The sequence below is a fragment of the Antrostomus carolinensis genome, unplaced genomic scaffold (assembly GCF_000700745.2).
Source record: "Antrostomus carolinensis isolate BGI_N321 unplaced genomic scaffold, ASM70074v2 scaffold16013, whole genome shotgun sequence".
NCBI classification, from domain to species: Eukaryota; Metazoa; Chordata; class Aves; order Caprimulgiformes; family Caprimulgidae; genus Antrostomus; species Antrostomus carolinensis.
The window spans coordinates 21658-40962 of NW_010303270.1; the positions used below are offsets into that span (position 1 = coordinate 21658).

Below are 19305 nucleotides of genomic sequence, written 5' to 3' on the forward strand. Positions count from 1 at the left end.
GTGGTTCATATCTGGTATATAAGAAGAAGTAATATATAGAATTAAGGCAATTAGTTAAACTGGTGCCCACAATACCAGATAGAACAGTGTTGTCAGTTTCATCATAAAGAATGAGATTTTATCACATTCTCACGCCATAAAAATTAATTATACCTAAACTATTTTATTTAGATTTTTATCTCTAAAGTACTCAATTGCAGGAATCTATTATAATCACGCCTTTAAAATCATCATCAGATGATTTTGGCACCCATACAATGCCAACTTCATGCAATTTTCATACTCATTTCAAGATGAATATTGCAGTAAGGCATCTTACTGCAATTAGAAAATGCATACAACTGTGATACAATTTACTAGAACTTAACCACTTCCTCCTTAAAAATACATAGGAAATATAAAAATTAATCTCAAATAACTAGACATATCTTTGTGATTTCAAGAATCATGAGGATAGTAGGAAGGAGAGATAATATGGAAGAAGATCTTCCACAATTCTGGGAACCATATTATATTTAACTAAGGAGCAGCAGTATGCAAAAATCTCAGGCTGGAAGAACAGCAGAACTTAAACTACAGACGATGGTCAAGTGAGAAAAACGTCACATAGAAAAGAGGGTCTGTTTTTACCCTGACTGAACAGCACACAGTTAAGGATTGAATTGTTAAAACTACCGACTGCTTTCATATGCATCAAACTACTTGTGCCTAACCTGTAATTACTGATAGGTCTGATTTTCACCTGGCCAATATTTGGAGCTTTCTGGTACTCAGGTTTCTCTTTGGGCTTGTCTACATTACACAGTACGGGAGACATACCTGACTTCGTCCTGGAACTGGTATCAATATGTTGCTCAGCCTGATTAGCTATGCTAAGCAGAATCACATATTAGCTCGCATGGAACACCAGGTTAACACATCTCTACTTCTTCCAGAAAGTGAAGAAGTATCTACAAATGGCAGATCAACACACCCAGAGCTGGTCCAGAGGCTGCTTAATGGGACAGGGTAACACAATAAGCTTTGAGTTCACCACTTAGTACTAAATATCCTTGAAACAACCTGTGAATCTTGTATTTTAAAAACTGCTCGCAGAGTGAATTATACAGTATTCAAAAAATGTCAAGGGGACATGAATAAATATCTGTGAGGTGGAAAGGGGAAGAAAAACATTTAAATGAAACTTACTGGTGGTTCATCTCCAGTTCCCAGGACAAAAATGCTGACTTTCATATAGCCTTTAGCTCCTGAATTTGTATCTTCAGGATCACTCAGCAAAAGCCATTTTCTCATGACTGCATGGCCTAAAATAAAACAAACACCACCACCCGCCCCCAGTAATATCCATTACAAAATGTCATAAATCATAAAATCAAAGTCAACTGTTAGAAAAGCATGTTTTATCCTAAATTAATTATTTTGTAAATTTATTCTGTCCTAGACAGGTCTCAATAGTGCCATTCAAAACAAGAAATCTAGTGGTGTTAAAATGTTGTGGCATACTAATTCAGAGACACAATTATAAAATATTTTTGCATTATTTTTCACATTTTATGTCTTTAATACCAAAACTAATATCCAAATTTTAGGTGCTTACACTTCATCTTGAAACCACTGAAATGAGTTATATATTGTTGGATTTTTTAAAGTAAATACTTAAGGCAGCCATCTCAAATAACTTTCCACTAGCTTTCTTCTTTTACTTTAGAAATTTAATGAAATGTTTCAACTTCAAGTTTCAAGCTAGGAAAGAAGCTCTGAAGTAACTGTTACTTACCAGGCTCATCATAAACATAGCCAATATCAATCTGAAATAAAGATCAAAGGCATTACCCTCTGAAGAAATATCAAACCAGCAAACTGCTAGGGCAACTCCCCTCAGGCTTTTCATGAGTACTACTACATCGTTCTCTTGTCACAAAATAAAGTTTACATAGCATATTCTTGTGAGGAGAAAGAGAAAATGCCTTACACTGAGAAATGAGGGAATCTGAATGGATACAGCAGCCAAGAAAAAAAAGAAAGAAAAGATGTATCTGAACTAACATCTGTAGTTGCTTTCTTCTTTCCTCAGATCCCCAGCTTTTTCACTTATGAGAGAGAGAAGATGGGGCTAGTTTACTGCTTCTTGAATTCCCTATGTTCCCCCATTATTTTATGTTCAGACAGGCTTTTCAGAACTCTTTTGTTTCTATTTCCTGCTCAACATCTCTCCCTTTAGTTCCAGAAATTAAGCTTGTTTTTTTAATGAATAATTTCCTTTTTCTTTTATGAAGATGACAGGCAACTTTTCCTCCCATTGTGTCAAATCTGGAGAAGATTGCACATATACCATTTCAAACATGTATCAGATTTCAAACGTGTTCAGAAAAGTAAGTTTGCTTGTGGTGACTGGGGCTAGTATTCCTTGCAGGTAAAGCCTGATAGGGTGATTTTCTAGAAAGAATACCCTTGGGGTTTTCTCCTGGAATGTGTGCCTGCGGGACCAGAAAGTAGCTGAATGACATGCTGTCACCTGCTTAGTGAATGATCAACCCTCCACAGAGCAATATATCACTGTCTGAATCACTAGAAATTACATAGATAATAAGCAGTGAGAAGCAAAAGCAACCAGCTTGTGGCAGAAACGGCTTCATTTAGAAAAGAGCACTCTTTTGTAGTTTCATGTTTCTGTGAAAAGCTAGTCTAGAGACCTACTGAATTTACGCAATACAAGATAAGCAAACAGAAAATACAGCCAACACTGATATTGGAAATGTTGTAACAGGGGATTCCAGTAGCGATTACAACTGTCATGGGAAGTCTTTGTCTGTATTGCTTTAGGAATACCTTCAACAGGCAGATATCTATCTCCCAATATTGACCATGACAAATGCAAATAAAAACAATCTCAATAATATCATCAGAACCACAGAAGTACTTTAACTAAGAGACTTTTCCACCATCTCTTTTACTTAACAAACTTCTGACCAAAGGAACGTATTTCCACACCACTTGAGAATGTGTATCTTTATGCTGCCATACATATCACTGTTCTGCCTATTAGCTACCTAATGAAATTATCTCTTCAAACCCTACCTCATACCAAATAATCAACCTGATACCTTTTGAGGAAAAAATTATCTTTTGGTAAATATTTTTTTCTCTTGGATGCAAGTTAGAAAACTTGGTAGATAAAACATACTATTTTCTTTAACAGCAATCTTCCACTCAAATAAAAAACCTGTTTCCTAGTGCTTTGAGCAAACAGTCTCTAGCATGAGAAGCAAGACATTATCAGGAAATTCTTTGGCCCCACACTGAGGCAGTATAAATTTAAACATTTAAAATAAGAACTTTAAAATTTTCTCTCATTTTATTTAATTAAGATATGGAAGTTTTTTCATACCCACCTTAAATTCTCCCATTAGGCAGTCTGCTCGTAGAGAATAAGAATCATACACCTAAAAAGACAGAGAAGCATGAAACAGGAATGTTCCTAAACATCACAGTGAAATGGCCAGCCAGTGCCATATGGACATGCACCAGCCTTTTGAACATGCACCATTTCCTCTTACCCGAATGCTAACTGTTTCATCAAGCAACTCTAAAGGAGTCATGTGGACATTGTAGAAAAATATCTGTTAAAGTAAAAACAAATAAAAAAACCTGTCTCATAATGACAAACACATAATTCTCTGAACAGAAAATGCAAAAACATTATTTTAAGAGGCTTGTGAAGCATGTTTGTGAAGCATACAGTACTTTTACCCTGCCTCCTTGCTGGACACATTTTATGATAATTTAGCACAGAATAAAAAACTAAATTTATTAAATAAATTCAATACAAAATAAACAAAACAGTCACAACTTCTGTTTGAATTAATGCAGTAGGTATAGCTCTGCTGCAAACTTTCAGCACTGCTCTTACTCCTTGCTCTGCACTTCACGTTTTCCTCAGGGGAACAGCTTTGGGAATTAGAAAGGTTGTTAATTTTCCAGGTCATTCAATCCTGGTCTAGCCACCTCTGTTGTAGCTGTCAAAAAGGTCTTGTTTAGGGCTAGTGGTCATAGTGATTGTAATGATTTGCATCCTTAAAATTTAAGGCCAGAGTAATAAATCTGACAGTTTGGAAGCATGAAGATAAATATACTATTTATTAGCTTTTTTGTTTTATTAATAGTATACATAGTTTGATCTTTGAGCCCAGCTATACTCCAGTCAGTACTTTATCCAACAAAAGGGAAGGGAACATAAACATGGTCCCTCCTATTCCATTTTTAGCCTAGTCTGGATACTGAGACTGCCTAGGAATTGATTCAATACAAGGTGCAACTGGCTTTCTCACTTCCCTGTTTTTTACCACTGCTTCATAAATCTTGACTACTAACTACAGCTTAATTCAAGTCTCAAAGTTTTATAACTTCCTTATTTTTTGCCTGCATGTGTTAAACGTGGTTGTCACCCAGTTACAAAAATCTTCTGAATTTTCCACACACATGTCCAGGTAATGAGAATTATTCCTCAGCATTCTCTGTTAAGCTTAAGCTTTGTAACATTAGTCTTCTGGACACAGGATTATTCTTGTGTTCCTTATATAGCTTTGAATTATCTCCTTTATTTCAGTGTGTTTGATGTACACATCCCCGTCTCGACAAATAAATCCATTTGTGCTTTTACAAATCATGGGTAGCAAGGCAACGACATTTCTAGATTCTGCATGGCAGTCTTATGGATCCAAAGCATTGCACTGAAAGCTCATTTGCACACACCATAGAGATTCACAATGATTCCTAATTAATTTTTCTGTGATTTTATAACTTGCACACAGCTATTCAAAGTCATTATTATGTTACATGGCCAACTATATCAAAGAACATGTTCCATATGTCTCAGTTGAAGTTTTACTTCCTTCTAGATAGCTTTATCTGCTAAGACTGCCAGTGATAGAGATGTATTTAGTGATGTGAATACAAAAAGAAAGGGATAAGGAAATGAAAAATGCCTATTAGCCATAATTACCCTTAAATATTAGCAAATTCTTATTCACTGATCATAATGAAAGTTGTAATAACTACTTTTCTACATTTGATAGCATCAACATTTCAGCTACAGTGTTCTTAACACCACTTACTTCATCAAAATATGGATTGTTTCCCCTTTTGATTCTTGTTCGGTGTGTCTGACCGCAAATATGAACTTTGACTACTGGTTTTATGTTATTTCCAGACAACTGACGACCTTCAATGACTCTAACACGAATCTGAGGAAAAAAAAATTCAAATACTTGTATTAATTCATACCTTATATTATCGATCATCCTGGTGACAACAATTTCTTACTATACCACCAAAAAGTGGTAATTATGATAGCAAGTATAATTTAACTTGAATTTTTGCTAGACAAGTTGGGGATAATTATTTCAGTAACATTTTTTTTACTTGCTTTTAACTACTTATTTTTCAAGCTGCTATTGTAGTTCTTTACAACTATTGTAAATCTATACAACTATACAATATATAAGGTTCATCTAGATTTCAGTCAGAACTGTACAAAATTGGACATCTCTGTAACAGACAAATTTGAAGAATACTTTAGAAATACAGGCTTTCCAGTGAAGAGGCTAATTGTCTCTACGGTGCATTAGATTTTCACAATCTGGCATTAAATTATGATCAGGCTATGTGAAAGGAGCAATGTCATGCTAGGCAGAAAAAGGGAACATGTAACATTTAATAAATCAATTACCTGGAAATCTTGTGGTTTGTTAGAAAGGATTCTCCGTGTTTTCTTTCCTTTGGTGATGCGTTTAGCTAGCTGGGCTTCCTTTGTGCCACTTGGAAGCGTTGGTGTGATACCACCAATGGGACCATCCAAGCCATCGTCATAACCTCCCTCATCTTCTCCATCTCATACAGTAAAAAAACAAGTGCAATTAATAAACAAATAGTACAACTTGATGTTAAAGTTACAGAAGTAAGAGTCTGATATCCAAGAGTTCTACTAAAATTGTATTATTATCTTATATCAACAATTTTTTTGGCTAACCACATGCTTCCGACTCCTTTTGAAAGCTAGACATTTTAGCCTGGTTAAGAAAAAATTTATATGCTAACCAAACTAATTGTAGATGTGCCTCTCCTCAGGATGCAGAGTACCTAATACAATTCCCATACACTTTTCTGAACCAACGGACTGAAGTTTTAGCAAAGTACAGTTCAGCTGTAATCATCACCAGACTAGTTCACAATACACCAGAAGAGTAAGATAAATTTTATTGCAGTTGAAGCTGTTTCCCAGCAGCAAGACTAGGCTATAGCATAGCATTGGTTTTCACTTTAGAATCTTTAAAGAAGACATTTAGAGTCTGCCATCCAAAACAGAACTCTGAATCCTCCTCCACAGCATTTAACTGTGGAATAAGTTAAAGTTTCTTAGCAAGCCTCTTTGACAGTTCTGAAATCACAATACCTCTGTGGAAGACTGTTCTACAACCATGTGACACTACAATACTGCATCATACAGTGAGATTCCAGTATTGCAAAACAGGATCCATAAATATCTAGACCACAAAAGTGTGTCATTCTCTTGTGTTTTCAACTTCTTTTCTTAACTGAAGGATAGTGACTATGGTAAAATCTACAGGAAGAACAGCTGTGTCTCTGATGGTTAGCATTAATAGAATGTTTAATTTTGTTAAATAGTTTGCCAACACAGGGTGATGATCACTTTGCATAATGAAGTCCTCGGTGATGTTTGTAAGAGACATATAAAAACACAGAGATTGATATACCATGTATTTTACAACAGGAAGACCCCACCTCCCTAACATATCTCAAAATCCATCTGCCTGGATGGATCCATGCAACTGATTGATTACATACCCTGACTTAGCACTGTTTAAATTTCTGAAACTGAGCTGTAGCAATCTCAGTTGGGGAGATGATTTCATCTCATGGGAAATAGGTCTTTACCATAATTAACTAAAGTGTGTTTGATAATTTGCACTGAAGTAATTTTCATGCAGTTGCTGGGTACTACCTAAAAGCCTGCCATGTTTTATTTTACCTGTATTATTTTATAGTTCAAGTACATTTTTTAAAAGCTATGAAAATAACCTCATATAAGTCAATTTGCATTTTTAGCCTTCAAGTCCACATTTCTATAAAATTATTTCAAAGTGTAGTAATTTAACACACAACTTCTGTGTTTGTACTACCTACCCTTCCACTCTCCCAAAATACAGAGTCAGTGGAATCACAATTTCCCCCGAGAAGACTACTCATTTCAATTTTTTCCTTCTCATGTTATTATCTATCAGCAGATAATGGCCAAACTGAATTATTTCTCCTCAAACTCATAACATTTATTACATATACTTCTTTCTGAACAAACACAGTTTGGATATTAGGGCAATTATTTGCTTGTCAACTGCAAAAACCCGTTGTTACTTCACAGTTCTTTTAAGAGTCTGGAAAACCAGAAGATCTCAGAAACACTCTCAGCAAAAGCCTGGTTAATAAGATATATAGAGACCAAAGAATATTCCCTACTGATCACAATATTTCATAAGCTAGTCAAATATTGAGCTTAATAGAAGGTACAAGTGTCATTCAAAACTTATTTATTCTACAGGGGGGAAAAAAAAAAAATGTTACATGAACATTTGTGAAAACCTTTTCACAAAGCTCCCTGACATTGAAAGTCATAGAATCTATTTTTCCAAAAATGTGACTTCCCTGCTTTTTTTGTTAGGCCTAGCATTACAGCAGATAACTGCTGTTCCTTTGCGCATTCAAAAACCTTTCTTTCCTAACCAAAAGCCATTTGGAAAAGCTTTTAAGCAACTTCATTCTTTTGTAACTTTACTCCACTGGAGAAAATGATGTTAAAAACCATTTTATGTCAGAAAATGACAATTTTCTTCCTAGCTGTAGTTCTGAATCATCTTTAATTTCTTTAAAATCACTATCTGCCAGTCTTGACATGCTTGCTTCCGGTTACATTTTTTTCTGATGAACAATGCTGTTGAATCACATTCTTGCTTTATCTTAAATATCTCCATGATCTTTTAACAATAATGTTCTGAGAAGAGACTGAAATACCTTCTTGTGTGTTCGTCCCTCCTGGATCACTTGGATTTGCAGGGCCAGCTGGTGGCTCATACCCTACTACCAAATCAATTGTTGCCTACGGAGAAATACACTGATTTTTTATGAAGTACACAGTATTCACAATCATAGAATCATAGAAAGGTTTGGGTTGGAAGGGACCTTAAAGACCATCTAGTTCCAACCCCCTGCCATGTGCAGGGACACCTTCCACTAGGCTGCATTGCTCAAAGCCTCATCCAATAACTGATCGAGTCAACAATAATTGATTTAAAGCAGTAAGTTGTTCTAACACTGCACATGAATAATTAACTATTCATAGTCACAGCACAGTTTTTAATAAAATTTCAGCTATTAGTAAATTAATAAACTGTTATTAAGCTATAGTGCATACAAACAATAAAGATTACACAAATGGCAGATAATGGAATATCTAAAATAATATCTAACAAATGGAATCACTGTATTTGTATTTAGAAAAATCTGTCACAATACAGGTATATAAGATGTTCTATAAATGTTAATTTATTTAGTTCCACAACATTCATGGCAGACTAGGTGACATCCTAAATTTGCAGGTGGAAAAACAAAGGCAGTGAGAAATCACTATCTGATGAACAACATAACAAGTCTGAACCAGAAAATTTCCTGTCTGGCTCTTCTGATTGCTTGTTCATACCTCCATCCTGGAAGAAAACCAATATGTTATTTTCCATTCTAATTATAGAATTGTCTTTTTTGTGCTTGACTGCTGTTTTGGGTTATTGAACAAACCATTATTATTCTTAGTTGCCACAGTAACATAAGGAGTCAGCAAAAAAAGCCCAACCCTGTGACCAGCTAACCATAATATTAAACTTACAGATGATGGGATACTGAAATTACCCTTAAAGCCTCTTACTATTAAGTGGTGCTAGAATGCAATATGAAGTGCCTTAACAGCTAGACTGCATAAACTTTGTGAGGTCCCAGTTCTAGAAACTACTTAATTAATAACTAAGTTAATAACCAGTTAATAACTCTGTTAAAATTAAACATGTGCTAAGCAAGTTCTTGTGTAACTTTCTGAACTCAGCTGACAGTGATTATGGGCTTCCTAGAATCAGTGCTATGACATGGTGGATATTAGAAAGAATACATCAAAAAAGTGCATATGGGAACTCCATCTGGTACTTAGGAAAATGTTCTTTTTCAACATCAGGCTGATTTCCCTGCATACCCTGTGGCCCATAATATTTATAACACTTATATACAAATACATAATACATACACAGGAAACATTTTATCTAACTTAAAGGATATTAAACAAACTCAGATGGTATAGACATAATTATATCTTGTTATAAATTTCTTCTGACTGGAGCTTTTGATACAAAATTCCAAGTATTTAATTTATAAAGTAAAAATAACTTGAAAATATTTTTGTTTCACTATTAACCCTGTTGTTGGAGTATTTTGGTCACAAATACAGTAAAACAAGGAAATGTAAGCCACTCACTCCAGTTTCTTGTCCCCGTTCATTTAGCAGAGGTACGAGTTTGAAGGGAAAAGATCTGCTTTGGTTACCTACAAGATCCTTAAGTGCTACAGATGCACTCCCAATTAATCTGAAATGAGGTAAAAATCATTATTAGAATGCAAGTATACACCAAACAGAAGTTCCCTTTTGTGTTTTGCTTGTGTCTGTTAGTCCACCAAATAATTCCAGCCACAACTTGAAAACCCAAGACACAATAAAAGATCATTGCAAATGTTATCTAATGATTGTGTACTGCTAATTTGTATTTTCTGTTTCACTACACTTAAATGTGCTGATGTTCTTTACGGAAGACAGACCTTTAACCTGAAAGATGTTAAAAACCTAAATTTAAATAAATTTTATGTGTATTTTTGAAAATAATGTTCTGTGTAACTTTGAACAGCCACATCACTTGTTTCAGCCACTGAATTATCATTGGTTAACTAAAGGATGCCATACTAAAAAAAAACTATGCAAACTCTCAGATAAGAAGTTATGTATAAAAGCCAGATGTACCAGCGGTTGTACCACACCGAAACACACAAAAAGACATGCATGTAATGAAAAGAACGAAACAGAACAAACGCAACCAATGTGCTTACTAGAGGCTTCACAAAATTAATCTTCTTGCTCATACTCTACATTTTGGAACAGGTTCTTTTCCTGCCTTTAAATTCTCAGAAAGTTTTGATAGGGCTCCATAGAGGCCTACCAAAGGAAGCTGCCCAGGAGATCTGACATTATGTGGTAGACTCTCCTAAGCTACTTCTGCCTACATTGGGACTGTGTCACCCTCATCCTCCTCAAGAAAGTGAAAAGTGCATGCATTTTTAACCTGAGAAACTTATTTTAGACAGAGTTTCTGAAAGTGCAGCATTGGTCTCATGATATCTGGCACTGCATTTCATTCCCATAGTATGTAATAACACTTTACTCCTATACTGAAGTGGATTTTTGGGATAACTGAGATTTTTGCCAATGAAATACTCCCAAGACAATTTCACCCTGTAATATTAAAAAGAGCATGCCTTACAAACAAAATACCAGCTTTGCTGCCAAAGAGAAAAAAATATCTATGCAGAGACCTTAACTGAGATCCCTTTGAATAGATTACAGTGCTTTTTCATGAAGAAGCTAAGGATTCAAGACCATTTTTTGACATGGAGCAAGAGCATTATTATGGCTGCTCTCAAGTGTTCTGCCACAAGAATGTAATTTACTTTTTGCAAAATATGTTAGGATAGGTAAGCATAAAAGAGTAATTTCCTGCAAATATACATTCCACGTATTACACATTACAACTTTGAGCTGTGCACAAAAAATTACTACACTTTCTGTTTGAATGACCTGTGAGAATTACTTCGGTGCTGTCACCTCCTCAGTCAACTCTTCTTTCCCAGTTCATCACACTCCTCCAATCCCAGTTGTCTTTTTGACACTTATGACTCACTACTCAAACCTTTCACTTCTGCCCCCCAAACTGCCAGAGCACAGTAATATTCCAGCTATGCCTCATATATTCCTCACACACAGGGGATGGGCTAGATGTGAAAAGCAGTTTAAGGTCAGGCCATGCCCCAGAGGAAATGCGTGAAGCTGTTCTAACCTTTAAGATGACCGTAACTGAAACATTGATTCCATTCCTAACACCTGCCTCTCCTCCCTTTACTGAACAGACACCTGGATTCAATATTGTAGTTTTGATCTAGTGTCCTTTTAAAAAACTATGGAAATACACCTAGTTATTTCAGTGAGCATGAGATCAACCCTAGGTACATTTTCACTTTTCACAAACTGCTGCACAGAGCTGGACGTTGGCTGAAACACTGACTCCAGGCATTTCTCAACCTTAGGGAGCTTAAGAAGCAATTTCTCCTGTTATGCAATCAAAATTGCATTCAACCCACAAGACAAACCTAGATTTGGAACATCACACAAGTGGTCTTATTTATCCCTCCAACTGTAGTATTATTTGATGTTGCTTATGATTTGATGTAGTAAATCTTGACACCAAACAGTAATGTATACCTACCTCAGGAAACCACAGCAGATGGTCTCTCTCAAACAGAAAGAGGCTTTATTTTTTCCCCTGTGGCTTCAACATTCCAAAAACTGGTGTTATATAGAAGTCAAGTAAGTCTGACATCACACACCAAATAGAACATCTCCCTCTATGTTTGACCAAACTTTTCTATGTAAAGAGCAGGTGTCACACAGACAGACACTGATACTATTCAACAGTCAAAGAAAAGGAGAAAAGGTTCATGCCATAACGACTGCAAATCCCAAAGCAGTTAGAGAGAAAAATACTGGGTAGCTTAATGCATTTTTCTCTTTATTAATAGCTTTGAAAGCAAGTATAATATAAGCAAACGCAAAACTATTCCTTCAACTGGAAGGAACAAATGCTTGAATTTAATTTACACAGCTGGATACTGAAAGAAACCAGCTTCTCTTTGCTCTTTTTCTTGCAATGCAAAATTAATCAAGAAAAACTTTCAATTCCATATATTCTTATTTTCCCCAAATCTTTCAACAGTAACTATGCTTTCCCCTTTGAGAATAACAGAGAGAAACATACATAGTTTGAGGTATCATAGAAAGGAAATACCCAGCAAGATTACTCAAAACCAGCTAGGCCAAATCTGATTCTAGAGAAAGGCAAAGAAAATCTTTTCCTATGTACATTTGTAGAAAAATTTTGTAGACTTGCTATTTTGATTTGATATGAGTTGCAGTGACTTGCATTAACTCAAAGAAGAACTTCAGTTAAGCAAGTTATCCAGTCCCTAATAACCTGGATGAGTGTTTCAGCAACCACACCCTTCTATCTGGTGACATTAACTCAAGATCAGCTGACCAACAGTAGTGCTTTTGAAATTTTCCAGCATAAATTTCCATTTCTACATCCTCATCTGTCCTGTGCAAATGATAACTGTGCACACATTTGAAGACATAGTAATTGTTTGTAGAATTCTGATGACTTTCAGAATACGGAAAAGGAAGTCAGTTCCACAGACTACTTGCTTGCTACCAGTTGCCTCTAGAGTCCTTTGTTTCCCCCCTCTAACAGATTGGGCAACAATCGTCTCCAGTCTTTTTCCACTCTAGTAAGAGTGAGAAATCTAGTATTCAGCCTATACACTATCTTCGCCAACTTCTAAGCTTTAGCCAAATTCTAAGCTTCAGGCAGTTAGCCTTTTGCCTTCCCCAGAGTGGTCCTGTTCTCTGGATTTGGGATGTTTCACCTCTCCCTTAGCAGAACCACAGAGGTGGGAGGGGAACACTCAAGATCATCTAGTCTGCTACGTACTCGCTTCTGATATGTAACTAAACCTCCAGTTCCCTGCAAGACTACTAAGAAGTTGCTGTGTTCCTCTGAACTCTGAAGACTTTTCTTTTTACCTTCAGGCAGGATTGCACGCAATCTCCCTCCGAAGTCACAACTTTCAAAAGTGACAAGGAGTCCTTTCCTAACAGCACAGCTGAAAAGACTTTCTGTCACCTATTCATCCTCAAAGGAAACTGCTCTTTGCTGCAACAATTTCAGCTTTTTGCCTTTTGCCTAAGCAGACAGCATTTGCCCATTTAATTCCAGATCACACTGGTCTCTTCATACCATTATAAGTGGAATAGTTTCTGCTTTCGGAATAGCTCAATACATCCTCTGACCTTTTGTTCATCAGCTGTTTTGGCAGTTGACAGCAAATGAGTATTGCTTAACTCTGCTTAAGTACCTTTTTGGCCATCCCTAAGACTTGTGTATGTACAGTGCCTAGTCAGCCAGGTCTCTCAAACTTTTCCAGCTTTGCACAAGTAAAGCAAAAAACCTGTCCTGCCACAAGCAGTTTAAACATTCTGGTGTACCACTGAGTAACACACCAAAGATAAATGCAAAGTCCAGATTTAGAAGCAGATTTTAAACCACTTCAAATACACCTTATCAGAACTAGGCCTATGAGACCTTATCAGTACTAGGCCTATGATACTTTCCCCCCAGAAATCAAAGGGAAATACTTTTATCGGCATGAAATCAATGAACTATTGATGACTGGCTACTAAACACACTGCTGCATCTGTGCCAAAGCTAATTAATCCGTTGGTGCTGTGGTTAGCACTTCCTGTTAGCTGCCCAAATAACCAAGAGAAGTGAAACTTCACACCCATGCCTGGATCAGGAAATGCTAACTCATAGTACCAACTATTTTATTACTTCTCCACTGTTTGAAGGTAGAAATTTATACTAAATTCTTTAGCATATCACATCTTCCAGCTGCTTACATGCCACTTCTGCTGGAAGCCCAGTGATTTTAATCCCCTGAGAGTCGAGCATTTAAATTCTTTTGACTTATTTTTAAGGGTTTATTTTGGCAGGGGTTCATATTAATTAATCTCATCAGTAAACTTGATCCCACGCTGCAGTTGCCTTTCTTTCTCTCAGCCTTTCTTTCTCAGTGTGTATGTTTCATTATATGCTGCAAGACCCAACACCCACATTCTGTTATTCATGCTGTGTTTTAAAATTTTTCTTAAGAGCAAACCAACTATTTTTATCTTCTTTAGTTATTTGATAATACTCTTTGCAAAGAACAAGCTTTAAACATAAAAAAAGCATGCATACTATTTTGTAGAAGGTAGAAAATGCCAAACTGAATCTTAACCAGGCTGGATCTTGCAAACACTGTATGCAAGGAAAACCCGCAACTATGCACAGCCACACTGACACGGAAAAGAATGCACACAAAAGGGTACAGCTGTGGGAGGATTCAGACAATCTAGAAATTATTTAACTAAGGAAAATACTTAAACATGACTAAATAATTTGCTGTACTGTTAATTTGTGTCTGTATTTTTCTGCTTGAGAAAAGGGTGTGCCCAATCTGTTTTTCCTCCGTGTCGCTAGGTTACTAACTACAGAAAGAACATGTTCCCAACTCTTTCAAATAAAATGAAAATCACTTCATTCAGACACGACTGTAACTTCCTGTTAACATTTTTTTTCTTAACTTCACGGGGACAACTGAAGTTACTGGGTTTTTTTGTTTGTTTTTTTTTTTAACTGCATAAAGATCTGTGTTCTGCGAGTTTGAAATCTCTCTACTAACAGTATTAGACATAATAAAAAACAGATGTGTTCTCTTTACAAACATCTTTATGCTGGAAAATCTAGCTAAGCATGGACCATATGAGTCCTCTCTAGTTTATTCCTATGATGGTCTGTCTGGTCTATGTGGTTTGCTTTATTTATCTTTTCCAATGACTGTATCTTTTTACCATGAAGAACACTCATTTAATCTATCTGCAAAAGTTCAGTGATCCTGTAAATGAGGCAGTAAATTCTATCTCCAGGAAAAAAGAAATGGAAAAATATTCAAATGTTCTTTCAGGCTTGATTTACAGAAACATGCCAAAGCAATGAGTTAAGTTTTGGCACAGTGTAAAACCAGAATAACACCCACTGTGCTGCTCCTCCTCTTGCCTCAGTGCAAGAATGGGCTGGATGAAGAGCTGTATAAGCTTCTAGGAGCTATAACAAATCATGGCTTCTGCTGTGTCATTCTAGAAGGGAACACGGGTTCAGAAGTCACCTCTTAGGCACAGCAACGGACCAGGTGCCCAAAACTAGTCAGGAGTAACACTGAATGGAATAGCAGCGTGTATTGGCTGGGAGCTTTGTGAGTGAGTAGACAGAGAAGGAGTTGGGTTGAGAAATACATTGTTCTGCTTCTAGCCTACCCTGCAGCAAAGGAAGGTCGCAGAATGTTTGAGCAAAAGTTGTCTCTACCTTGAAAGTAACAATAACAATCCCCACTGCTTATTTTCCTCCAGCAGAGAGAAAATAAAGCCAAAGAGATGGTGCAGTTTCTTTTCAGTGTTCTTTCTCAGGCAACACAGTCCCTTACACGTACCCTTTACATTCAAAAACTAAATCCCAAATCAGTCCAGACTTTAAAGTAAAGTAAATAAAAACAGTAACCTCTAAAGGAAAGATTATTGATTTAGACTCAAATCCCACTTAGCTTAAACACTAGATACATGTCCCAAGTTAATGGGTGTACTCATGAATAACGTCAAAAGTACATGGCAAACACCGTGTTTCTGAAATACTGGGCCTTTACCTCTGAAAGACTTCAGTTAACATCAAATTTACATGTAAAAATAAATTTTTACATGTAAATTTTGGTGTAAATTTTTACATTTTACAATTTATAAATTTTATTTATAAAAATAAAGACAGGCTGAAAGAGTTGGGGCTGTTCAGCCTGGAAAAGAGAAGGCTCTGTGGAGATCTTATAGCTGCCTTCTAGTACCTGAAGGGGCTACAAGAAAGCTGGGGAGGGACTTTTCATAAGGGCAGTTAATGACAAAACAAGGGGAAATGGGTTTAAACTGAAAGAGGGCAGGTTTAGATTAGATATTAGGAAGAAGTTCTTCGCTGTGAGGGTGGTGAGACACTGGAACAGGTTGCCCAAGGAAGTTGTGGATGCCCCCTCCCTGGAAGTGTTTAAGGCCAGGCTGGATGAGGCTTTGAGCAACCTGGTCTAGTGGAAGGTGTCTCTGCTGATGGCAGGGGGGTTGGAACTAGATGATCTTTAAGGTCCCTTCCAATCCTAACCATTCTATGATTCTATGATTCTATGATAAATGCAATATTGTCCAGCCCTTACTCCCCCTTTTTAAAAAACTGTCATTATAATGGCTCTCACTAGTAAGGACCCTAGGTAGGCATCGTACTGCATCTTTCCCATCCTGAACCAGCATGCAGACAAAGCACGGCAGTGTCATCGGCACACTCTTCCACCAAGCATCTTTTTGGAATACTGCAGCACTGCAGGCATATATCTAATTACAGATACAATTATTAAAAGAGGGTACTGTGAAAGAATGGATAAATTATGATATGGCAGTCTCTCTCTCTCAAACTCAGGATTAGTATTAGTAAACAGAATCAGTAACTCTACAGAAATACAGGTTAGGCATACCTGCAAGTAAGTTGTGTGAAACTTATTCCACATCCCCTCTTTCATATGCTCCTTTGTCTAAATGTGAATGTTCATTAATACCAAATCTCTTCTGCTGTTACAGTGATTTGTATCTTTAAAAGAAATCCGAGATTACATTTCCTAGTATCTTGTTACAGTCAGGAAGTGTACTCATGTGTTTCCCACTTCTCACCCCCTTATCCCGTTTCCCTGCCAATAGCCCTTCCAAACTCATCACACGTGGCAAATACGTGGTGATTATTGGGGATTTATTTCAAAGACCATTACTTTGAAGGTCTTGCTGTCTTTGGTATGGACTATAAATATTTTTGCACAGGTCCATACATGGAAGTCACTTTCCCAAAGAATTTTACTGGTTTACTTTTTAAATTGTACACAGAATAACAAAGTGGTGGACAACTTCCAGTGCATAAATCCAAGCAAAACAAACAGGCATTTATACAAGCTGGGGGTTAAGTGCTACAAATATGAGTCCAGATGATATTTACAAATAACAAAAAACAAACCACATGCCTGCTTAACTTTGAAGCCATGTAGAGAGTGAAACATTCTAGGGGCTTCAGATAAGCACCTTCCTTTATTTTCTGATAGGTAATAAAATCCATTAAAAAATACTAATTACTGGCAAGCTTTCCTATATCAGGTTCTGGGTTTTCCCTAAAGTCAGAGGCATGCAATATAGTCCTGCTTCACTGACCTACAGGAATCTCAAGAATGAGAGATCTGAGGGCATTGGCTTGACTCACAGTGATTTTATGACAGAGCTGTTGGAGTATGTAAAACCCTGAATTCGCATAGTGGGAGGAGGCAGAAAATAGTAAAGAAAGCTAACAATGGACGTGGACTTCTATCAATAAATATGAATGCATGCCTAGTTCATTGTCATAAAATGTACAAATTTGACACACAAAAAAAAGGAAAGAAGATGATGTGATATCATAGTCCCTTTCAAAATAGCAACAGCTAACACTACTTGGCATTGACAGAAAAAAAGAGTGCGAGAGTGCAGCAAACATGGAAATAATGTTTAAAATCCAGGACTTTACACAAAGAAGTAGGGAACTGGCTTCTCATTTTTTATAAGGTGTTCTTTTTCTCTGCACAGATTTAAAAAAAATCTTTCAGTGATGCTTGTCCAAATGCATACATTTAGCTTTTTAGACAACAATCCTATGATTTAAGCAGAGTTAGGCAGAAGATCTTAACCACTATGGGATAGCTAAAGATTAAACACATTGATGAAGCTTTATCTTGTTATGTGCATTAAGAAAGAACTCCCAGACTTTGCCAGATCTTTTAGGACAAGCATGTTTCAGCACAAAATAATGCACTTGACCCCTGCTGTAGATTATCTAAAAGAAAAGCTTTCCGATTAGGTTGCCACCACCCAAGACCTTACTCCTTTTCCTGCAATTGATTTTAGGGACCAGGTTTATTTCTGTGTGATGAGTCATAAAACAAATGGCATGCAGAACACAAGAGGTTGCTAACAATTTCAACAGGTAATTTACGTCTTCTTCATTGAAATGATCGGCATGCATTGCTTTAAGGTACCCTGTACACCTCCAATTCTGATACTAAATTAAAGCTTAAATCCTACAAAACTCCAGATAGTTTTTTTTTTAAAATCTCTTTCATCTCGTGTTCAGAACCACATAACACTTGTTAGAGTCTGCATTATCTATTTGTTTAATCACAAATACAGCAGGAACCTCACAGTCCAGGTCCAAATGACAAAAAGTATTCTCTAGCTTTACTAAAGTTTATATATTATGCTTTTTAATAGAACACGAATTAATTGAATTCTAGTGTTCCCACAGAGACCATTTTAATTTTTCAAAGCAACAGGTTTTTTTCAATGGCTACCTTTCAAAAGGCCTTATCAACTCAATTCATAGGAACAAACCCATTCTTATTAAAAGAAAAAGTTTGAAAAACACAAAGATTTCTTGTAAAAGTTGGTTGAACAAGACACCTTAATCACTTATATGTTCACTTATTACATGTTCATATTCTGTAAGAGTATAAACCTACAAAAAAAGTTTAAATGCCAACACGGACACTTGACAGCATTTCAGTACTCTACAACTTCTTACAATGTCATCTCCTTTCATATAAAGCTAGAAGCCTCAATTCAAGGTGGCTCCTTTCTCAGTGCCTTCAACAGCAGGATTAAACTAAAAAAAAAAAATCATTTCCAGAAAATCATACACTGTGCATCTTTTCTGCTGTAATTACTTAATGTGTAGAAAAACTAGATATATTTCTCATTTTTCAGTTGAATGAAATCTATTTGTGTTTTGTGAGATAACCTTCCAGGCACATGTAGATATAGCTACTGTTTGTCTAACTTCAGTTCTCTAAAATTAATAATAAAACCTGATTTTGTCAAAACTAAAACTAAGCATCTTACTACTACATGAAGAAGTTTTTGTCTGAGCACTGAGGACTCAACAAACAACTGCACAAATAAAACTTTCCTTTAGCCTCTCACAAATGAAAAAAGGGACCATACACAAAAAAGCTGCAGCCTTAGATCCCATGATACTTGATTTTTAGGTGTCTGAAAAATGCAGAACCCACTTTTAGGTGTATATAGGTGCTGTACATACTGCACTGGTAGAGTTTAGGCTTTTAGAGTAGGATTCAAGCCTATCTACATGCACTAATAGCACTAACCAAAACAGAAAC

At 36.3% G+C, this 19305-nt stretch overlaps 1 protein-coding gene across 1 annotated transcript in view; it reads right to left on the bottom strand.

Annotated features, from left to right (window-relative positions):
• Positions 1-19305, bottom strand: part of MYOF (myoferlin) — a gene marked incomplete at its 3' end in the record, with an annotated part of 49568 nt that overhangs the window by 21637 nt on the left and 8626 nt on the right. The window contains 8 exon segments of the mRNA XM_010164048.1: positions 1172-1304; positions 1778-1808; positions 3393-3443; positions 3558-3620; positions 5115-5243; positions 5729-5889; positions 8086-8170; positions 9590-9698. Of these exon segments, the coding sequence (XP_010162350.1) occupies positions 1172-1304; positions 1778-1808; positions 3393-3443; positions 3558-3620; positions 5115-5243; positions 5729-5889; positions 8086-8170; positions 9590-9698 (762 nt within the window).